At 41.9% G+C, this 9,925-nt stretch overlaps 1 protein-coding gene across 1 annotated transcript in view; it reads right to left on the bottom strand.

Annotated features, from left to right (window-relative positions):
* Positions 1–2,960: 2,960 nt before the first annotated feature.
* LOC115079516 (long-chain-fatty-acid--CoA ligase ACSBG2-like) overlaps positions 2,961–9,925 on the bottom strand; it is a 133,283-nt gene continuing 126,318 nt past the window's right edge. Inside the window, exons 14-15 of the mRNA XM_029583161.1 lie at positions 9,422–9,668; positions 2,961–4,204 (exon numbers count right to left, since the gene is read on the bottom strand). Coding sequence (XP_029439021.1) covers positions 4,128–4,204; positions 9,422–9,668 — 324 coding nt within the window. The 3' untranslated portion in view covers positions 2,961–4,127. The remainder of the gene's footprint in view (positions 4,205–9,421; positions 9,669–9,925) is intronic.

Here is a 9,925-nt window from a genome sequence, read left to right as displayed (position 1 = left end):
CAGGTCACTATTTACCTTCTCTGCCACACCCAAACTGGCCTTAACTGGACACCTTAGGAAACTTCTAGTTCTTACCTATTAAAGGACCCCCTCAGCACTTCTGTGCCAATATTAACCAGATTATTATCATTGACGATGGCGGGACTTCCTTCCTTTGGCACTAATGCTTGTTAAATGTTATGTAAGTAAAATGATGATCTGTACGGTTTCTAGATAGAGTTGCGATGGAGAAGGTACAGAGAAGGGCAACCAAAATAATAAAGGGGATGGAACAACTCCCCTATGAGGAAAGACTAAAGAGGTTAGGACTTTTCAGCTTGGAGAAGAGACGACTGAGGGGGGATATGATAGAGGTGTTTAAAATCATGAGAGGTCTAGAATAGGTAGATGTGAATCGGTTATTTACTCTTTCGGATAATAGAAAGACTAGGGGACACTCCATGAGGTTAGCAAGTAGCACATTTAAAACTAATCGGAGAAAGTTCTTTTTTACTCAACGCACAATTAAACTCTGGAATTTGTTGCCAGAGGATGTGGTTAGTGCAGTTAGTGTAGCTGTGTTTAAAAAAGGATTGGATAAGTTCTTGGAGGAGAAGTCCATTAGCTGCTATTAAGTTCACCTAGAGAATAACCACTGCCATTAGCAATGGTTACATGGAATAGACTTAGTTTTTGGGCACTTGCCAGGTTCTTATGGCCTGGATTGGCCACTGTTGGAAACAGGATGCTGGGCTTGATGGACCCTTGGTCTGACCCAGCATGGCACTTTCTTATGTTCTTATTATTTTATTTTAAGGAGAAGGGAACCATTTTGAACAAAGTGATTTGGGAAATTATTTATCCCGATTTAAGCGTCACCGGCTTAAGAGAAAACTACAACGTTCTTTTAGTGAGCTTCCACACTTTGTATAATTCGCCTCCCTCTGCGTTTTTATTTACTGGGCGGCACCAGGACGTGTTATCGGACTAGCATTACGATGATAATACTTTTTCTCCGCTCGCTTTTTCAGCGATAGCAGCATTATCTCAGTGGCACAATACTTTGAAGAGTAGGGAGTACCCAGACTATAATAATATTTTGCTGATTTAAATGCGTTCTTTAGGACACCGCACTCGGACAGGTATAATAAGATGTACACAGGCCTTTTTGGCTGGGTTTAAACACTCTCATTGCGGCATCACTGTATTTCTACCCGCAGTTCACCAGGTTTGAGATATATAATGTTGAGGTGTAATACAAAGGAGTGGGAAATAATGTATGTTAGTTGATTATATAATCGTATACACACCGTTTGCTTCATTTAAAAATAATTTTTGCATTACATTTAGGGACATTTATTCTCACAAACAATGGACATTCTTTGAGAGATGTAATCTACAAGAATAACGCGATCAGACTGGGTAATAAAAGTATTTACATTTTTTTATTAATGATCAAAAAAAAATTTTTTTTAAGAAGACAGACTTACGCATTTCTCATTATATTAAGGTTACCATTAGATGTTGGTTGAACAACATACTCTGCATCTTATTGTATGGCTGCTATAATATCCACACAGGTACTTCATTGATTGATCCATATTCATGAACTTTCTACGATGCCTCCTCTATAGGCAAATGATAATACAACATGTTTTTAGCAGATTTTTAATTATATGTACAGGCCCTTTGTTGCGATGATGTCTTTTAATGTCTATGTAATATGGTATTTCATCAATATTATTTTTATTTATACGTTTCTTTATGTAATTATTATTTTGTGTCAGTTCATGTATTAATATTTATTTTCAAAGTAGGATCTCATATATGCATGTTTTATAATTGGTTTTTATATGTTATCTCTACGTTGACACTTTGCAGCCCATTCCATGTGGTGAAACTCGGCCAGAGTCGGGCTTTTGTTAAGCAAATGGCTTTTATTACAATAAAGAGATTTTGTGAAGGCCTTGAGATCTGTCCCCTTCTTTTGTTTACCTCTCGGCCTTGTTTTCTGGGTCCATCCCTGCAGTGCTGGGGCAGCAGAGGCAGGCTGACAGCTTTTCATGCTGAATACTCAAAATGCCTGCAGTGGCCTTTGGACAAACTAAACCCAGCAATGACAGCATTATCTGTCACCCTGCGCCAGGAAAGCACGTTCAGGTGACCAGCGGCTTTATTCCCTGGAGTGGGTCCCCGTCCGCCTTCCGTGAGGTCCACTCAGTTGCTGCAGCCTTGTTCTCCTCTGCTGCACCTGACCAATTTTCCTATACGCGTTCAAGGGTGATGATTCAGATGAACTGAACCAAATTACGGTGAACCTGATTGACAAACTGAAGAATAGCAAATGACCGGCACAGATACTATATATCCTAAAGTTCTGAAATGAAATTTTAGATCTTTTATTAGTAATTTGTAAATTATCATTAAAATCATCCATTGTACCTGAAGACTGGAGGTGGCAAATGTAACCCTGATATTTAAAAATGGCTCCAGATGTGATCTGGGAAATTATACACCAGTGAGCCTGACTTCAGTGCTAAGAAACATTGTGGAAGCTATTCTAAAGAACAAAATCACAGAACATATGGAAAGACATGGTTTAATGGGACACAGCCAGCATGGATTTACCCAAGGGACGTCTTGCCTCACAAATCTGCTACATGTTTTTAAAGGGGTTAATAATAAACATCTGGGTAAAGATGAGCTGACAGTTGTGGTGTATTTGGATTTTCAGAAGGCGTTTGACAAAGACCTCCATGAGAAACTTGTAAAAAAATGATTTCATGGGATAAGAGGCAATGTACGTTTGTGGATTGGAAACTGGATAAAAGCCAGGAAACAGTAGTATTAAGTAGTTTTCTGTCTGGAGAGAGGTAAACAGTGGAGTGCCTCAGGGATCTGTACTTGCACTGATGCTTTTTAATATATTTATAAATGATCTGGAAAGGGGAATGACGACGGAGATCAAATTTGCAGATGACAGAAGTATTCAGAGTGGTTAAATCCCAAGCAGATTGTGATAAATTGCAGGAGGACCTTGTGGGACTGGAAAATTGGGCATCCAAATGGCAGATGAAATTTAATGTGGATAAGTTCAAGGTGATGCACTGAAGAATGTACAGAAAATGCTTGCAGTTGCCTTTGGATAAACTAAACCCAGCAATGCCAGCATTAGCCATCACCCTGTGCCAGGAAAAGCACGTTCAGGTGACCAGCGGCTTTATTCCCTGAACTGGGTCCCCGTCCGCCTTCCGTGAGGTCCACTCAGTTGCTGCAGCCTCGTCTCCTCTGCCGCGCCTGACCTGCGCGCTGCTCATTCCATCGGAGGCCGCGCAGGACGCAGAACGCACGCAGTGCAATATTTCAGCTGGAACCTGTGGGATGGGCCGCTGTGTGAAAAAGAGCTGGCATCGGTCAACCTTTTGTTTTAAATGACATTTTCTAGTCTAAATAACCGTCAGCGGTTTTTGGAGCACTCGGCTGTGTGTCAGAATCTCTCCTCCCAGACTGGTTTAGCGTGCCCGGCCCTTAACTGGAGGAATTCTCAACACCAAAACTGGACAGCTAGCGGTACTCTGAAAATTCACTCCACGCTTTGTGTGTCTAACTTTAGAGTTTGGAGGGAACTGGGTACTTGAAAATGTAGCCCCTAGGATCATTTTGCACAAATGTTTTCTCTTGTGTGTGCTTTTCTGGCTAGCGCACCTGTGTCCCCAATGCCCCATCGTGACTTTGCCCTGAGCTACAGTAGCCGGGCCGCTGAAGCTGCTCTGCCTGTTTGCTAGCAGGGGGCTGCGTTAATATCAGGAGTGTCCTTTGTCAGCCAAGCAGCGCAGACATGAGATGGACCCAGAAAAGGGCATTTCACACTTATTGTGGCTTTTCCTGCCCCTCTGAAAGCAACTTGGGGTTGCCCTCTTCATGTTACAGGAAGGTAAAAGTGTTGGAGCACAGTCTAGCGTTATAGAGCAATGGCCTATACACGAGCCCCCAGGCTGGTGATAAGACCCAGAGCCACCGAAGAGGCACAGTTCGTGCACGAAGCACAAATACAGCTGCTTACTTCCCTGCTGCTCCCACATCTGTGAAATATCGCAAAAAAAAACCAAACCAAAATCTTCCTTTTCAGACTTCCCAGAAAGAAATCATCACAACTTGTAGAAAGCGTCGATCTTATCCTGGTACAGCTGCAGGACGACAGCGCGCTTCAGTTTCATGGTTAGACCTGCAGGGAGAGGACGAGAGAAGATCAGCGGGGGCGCCGGGAAGATCCCCAGAGCTGTGGCAAGGACCTTCCCTTCATGAGTCCCACAGCCGGAGCAGATCACTCCCTCTGTACAGCCCAAAATCCCTTCCCCAGGGGATGAGGAAACCTGCCAGGCTCCGCTCTGGCCAGCACATTGATCTCTGGGATATTCAGCGGTGCAGCTGCGAAACTCAGTGTGAGGGTATAGAAAACATTTACATAAATAAATAAGCCACATCAATGTATCCGGATAACTTTAACCCTGCTCGTCAGCCCATCCTAAACTTAGCCAGCCATGGGGCCAGCGCAAAAAAGCTGAACGTTAAAATCCTGCACGGAAATTCACTGCGCAGTTTCCTAATATGCAAGCTCGTTGTTTTTAAACTCCTGCTGCAGTAAGCGAATGCTATGCTAATGCCTCAGGAGTTAGAAAAAAAACCACGCCCAAACCAGAAAGTGTACACAGCACAATATATGCCCCCAGCGAAACATGGTTTATGCGCACAAATCACGTGCCCTGCACACAGCTGGATGCAAAGAGTTAAGAGCATAGCCCTTGCACTCCTAACTCCTGTTCTTAACCAGCGTGCCAGGAGCAGTACTCAGGATTCATGTGCCCGAAACTCCAGCTCCCACCCCTAGACTGATAATATTAGCCCTGGAACCTTTACTCCAGCTTGGACCAGGAGTTACGTTTCCAGCGCTAAGAAAACACAAGTGACGCCGACTCACCTTCCCCGCGATGGAGGAGAGGGGGTGAGCATGAGATTTTCATGCGAGGATGCAAAGCAATGTAACTACAGCACTAAGCACAAGTCTTTCTGTCTGCAAAATCTTTGCTGCCTCGGCAGTAAAATGTGCACTCGACTGTGTGCCGAGGGCAGATTATCACACCCGCTGCTACTTTAGCTGGATAATACTGAAAACGGGATTTACCAGCTGCGCTCCGGAGCGCCCTGTCCCCTCTCCCGTCGCCCGACTATCTCGAGGCCAGTCAGCACAGCACAAACTTCAAATCCCGCCACTTGGCTAAGTCTGAAATGAGCGCAGGAGCAACACCTGCCTGGATAAACGGCCAAAAACTACAAAAAGGCGCAGGGGTTAAATAATAACCAATGTATATATATATCTAAAGAAGACATATCTTAGTATATTGTCATTATTAAGGAAGGAGACGGTATCAGAGACACTAAACAATCGGTTGTCTTTTACGATGTATTGTAACCGAACCTTTTTGGCGCCTGTTGGAACGTTCTAGCGTACGCATCCACCTAAATTAATTTATGTAAACCGTTGCGATGCTATATAACTTAGCGACGGGATAGAAAAGATTTTATGGTAAATCTATGTTTTATTGTTTATAAATATAACAATGGATATCATTAAAGTATAACATATAAGGTATACAATTAGAAACCTCTTATGGTCATTCTTTCTAATCCACTACCCCTATTTGAGGCCACTTCTCCCACCCCTTGCACCAAAGGGAAATCCTGCAGTCCCATTATTCCATCAAAATATATGTTTATACAAAAACCCCATGAAATCTAAATATCAGACATCAGTTCGAACCGGCATGATGCGACTCCCATCGCGAATGCCGGTATATAAGAAATTTAAATAAATAAATAAAATAAATAAAAGAGACTTTGCGAGTCATGCGGCAGAGTTTGTACGAATGGAAGCCAGATTGCATTTTTAGCTCTCCTGGTTCGGATTGGCAGATGATTACTGGCTAATGTTTCCAAAGTTAGTAGGTTCGATAATAGACGAACGCCAGTATACAAGGGAAGGACTTTCTGATTTCCTCCAGGCAACCACTATAGCTTTACAAGCTAGCAAGTAAACTTTAGGAATCCAGAGTGCCTGACTTTTTTTTTTCCCCTGAAGGACCTTGGAAAAATACCAAAAAGAGCCGACCAGTGGTGAAAATGGGATTTTAAAGCCCACAACATCACTTGTAGATCGGAACATTTTTTTTTCCAGAAAACTTGAATTACAGGACAGCACCAGAGGGCATGTCCTAAATGCGCCTCGACCTTATTGCATTTAAGATACAAGTCGGTCACAGAAAACCCAGCTCTGAACGCTTGATGTTGAGAAATGTACATTCTGTAGATGATTTTGTATCTGGTTTCTCGAAGTATTGAGTTGCTTGTAATTTTCTTTGTCATAATGAAGGCAGTCTTTAACGATGTAACTGGAATTGGATATCTAAGTTCTCTCTGTCATTTGATCTGAACCTCTTCTAAAAACCATCTATTATGTATATCTTCCAACTGTTTATATAAATAAGAAATAGATCTTTTCTGGGGGTTGTCCAAGTCAAACCATGTCTTTAGTAATTGCCATTTAGCATCCAAAAAGGTGGGAGAGCCCAGAGAACGCAAATAATGTCTGGCTTGGAGATGTTGGAAATAGTCTGTAGCTGCTAGGCCATAAGAAGACTTTATTTCCGAGAAGGTAAGTAATGTTCCATCCAAATGGATCAATTGCCCAATACAATATAGTCGTGATCTATCCCAGAGGCGGAATCGTGAAGAGTCTGAACCTGCAGGAAATACTGGATTACCGCAGAATGGAAGGAATGGCGATATCTTGTCCGATATCATTCCACGGATTCAGATCAGGTACCATCACATGGCCCATGATTCGGCACAAAAATATGCCTTTCTCAGGAGTTCATTAAAGAGTTATCATTATTGCAAGGGAAGGCTTCGCTCCTGAGAAAGCCGCATTTTTACGCCCAAACATGGGCCATGTTGAGTGGGTGACGTTTTCAAGAAAAGCCGGTGAATCTACCAAGTTTGCTCGGCAGTCGTTTGTCTATCTTTGATTCCAAGCATTTTTTGACAGGAGGTAGTGAAATGTATTGTTTTCTTGGCATATTTTGATAGTTTTATGAATAAAACTTTTGATAGTGTGATTGAAAGAGGTACAGTGTATGATTTGAATCTGTGGTGTTTAAATACTGATACTGTTTGAAGCCCGTTGCAGGCAAGAGACATTGAATTAAAATCCTTGCACCTATGTCTCTGATACTGTCTCAATAATGACAATATAGAAAGATATGACTTATATATATATATATATATATATATATATAGGTTACTAGTTAACCCCTCACCTCTTTATATTTTTTGGTCATAAGTCATCAGTTAGAGGTGGAGCTGGTTTTCTGGCTAAATTTTCAGTGTTACCTGGCTTTATCAAAATGCACTAAATATTGCATGTGATAGGAAAAGGGGTGTGTTTTATGGTAATAGGCAGTTTATTGCAAAGCACTATCTTTGTGCAAATTGTGATAAGTTTTCACACTTAGCAATGGGAGGGAGGGGGAGAGGGAGAGAGAGAGAGAGACACTAACCATAATGGCTGCACACTAGATAGGTATTTATATCTGTATAGGAAGCCCACCTAGAAACTGGAGGTGAGGTTTAGGTGTTAGTGTAGGGGGTTAGGGGCCACTTTGACATTCAGAGTGAGACGTACGAACAGAACAGTGCTCTCTTGTGAAGATTTGATGGCCTTTGGAGTGAGGAAACTCAGCCAAAGATGAGATTTGTGCAATGTTCTCTCAACCTAGCTTAATGGACTATCTTCCTGGGTAACATCAAGCTAGGTTGAGAGAACATTGCACAAATCTCATCTTTGGCTGAGTTTCCTCACTCCAAAGGCCATCAAATCTTCACAAGAGAGCACTGTTCTGTTCGTACGTCTCATGTTGAATGTCAAAGTGGGCCCTAACCCCTACAAGCTTTTGTATGCATTAAAGGTGTTTTTTGCATGTCAAAATGCCATATAGCACTTTGATAAATGACCCCCACAGTTGGATAACTTTAGGACTGCGGAAGAGAAGTTCTGAAGTTAGCAGTAAAATACCCTCTTTCTCTCTTCCTAGCCATAGACAGCAAGTAACAACATAGTATTAAAGCACCCAAACAATCATCTCATCCATACTGTATACATTCATTCAATACTCATCCATACTGTATACAGTCACCCAAAATAATCTCATCCACACTGTATACAGTTACTTAATACTCATTCATATTGTATACAGTCAGTAAAAATAATCTCATCCATACTGTATAAATCACTCAATCATCTCATCCATACTGTATACAATCACCCAATACTCATCCATAAGGTAAACAGTCATCAAAAATCTCATCCATACTATATATAATCACTCACTACTCATCCCCTCCATACTGTACACAAGCACCAAAAATAATCTCATCCATACTGTATACAGTTACTTAATACTCATTCATACTGTATACAGTCAGCAAAAATAATCTCATCCATACTGTATACAGTTACTTAATACTCATTCATACTGTATACAGTCAGCAAAAATAATCTCATCCATACTGTATAAATCACTCAATCATCTCATCCATACTGTATACAATCACCCAATACTCATCCATAAGGTAAACAGTCATCAAAAATCTCATCCATACTATATATAATCACTCACTACTCAGCCCCTCCATACTGTACACAAGCACCAAAAATAATCTCATCCATACTGTATACAATTACTTAATACTCATTCATACTGTATACAGTCAGCAAAAATAATCTCATCCATACTGTATACAGTTACTTAATACTCGTTCATACTGTATACAGTCAGCAAAAATAATCTCATCCATACTGTATACAGTTACTTAATACTCGTTCATACTGTATACAGTCAGCAAAAATAATCTCATCCATACTGTATACAATCACTCAATACTCATCGCATCCATACTGTATATAGTCACCCAAAATAATCCTCTTCCATACTGTATACAAACACTCACAATACTCATTTTGTCTATACTGTATACAATCAGAAGCACATTGAGGACTCACCTAACAACCCTTTGAGTGTCCATGAGCCACAGTGAGCACTCACGTAATTCCACTCTGACCATGGAGAGTTTCTGAGGCCCTCTAATCAATTGTCTAGTTCCCACAGGTATGAATAGTCCCAGAGACAGAGTGACCACTTAATTAGGTCCCCCAGGTATGGAAAATCACAGAGACAAACTGAATACTCATCTATCTCACCCCACTATAGAAAGCCCCTGAGACACAGTGAGCACTCATCTCACTGCCCTCTGATCATGGAGAGTCCCTGAGGCACAGTGAGCACTCACTTATTTCTCCCCTGAGCATAGAGAAAGAGTACACACTCACTTAGCTCTCCTCCATAAATGGAGAAGTCCTTGCTCAGGATGGTCCATTTCTGCACCCTGTGGGCGTTGGACACAGCCCTTCTGTTCACTCGTTCTATTCCCTCCTGGATGGCTTTATAGACAGCTGGGTCTTCAGAGGTAATCACTTCAGACACACGCGTGGCCCTGCTGCCCAGCTGCTGACAGAACTGGACAGCCTCGGGGGTTAATTCATCCTGGGGTTCCCCAGTATTTGGATCTACGTTGCACTGAGAAGGCAGAAATGAATATGGTTACTCCATGTGCTCTATAAATGCATCAAACAGAGAAAGCAAGTAGGTGTATAGCACTATAAAAGCAACACATCTCCTCCCTCCAGGCTTACACCACTTTCTGTAGAAGGATAAAAGGTAGGGACACATCCCCCCAGCGTTTACACTGCCCTCTGAAGAAGGATGAAGGTAACACCACATCCCAAACAGGCCCAGAACAAATTCCTGAGGCACTCCACTGATCACCCTTCTCT

This window comes from Rhinatrema bivittatum, chromosome 1, assembly GCF_901001135.1.
Source record: "Rhinatrema bivittatum chromosome 1, aRhiBiv1.1, whole genome shotgun sequence".
Lineage (NCBI taxonomy): Eukaryota > Metazoa > Chordata > Amphibia > Gymnophiona > Rhinatrematidae > Rhinatrema > Rhinatrema bivittatum.
This window is presented reverse-complemented; position numbering and strand designations above follow the sequence as displayed.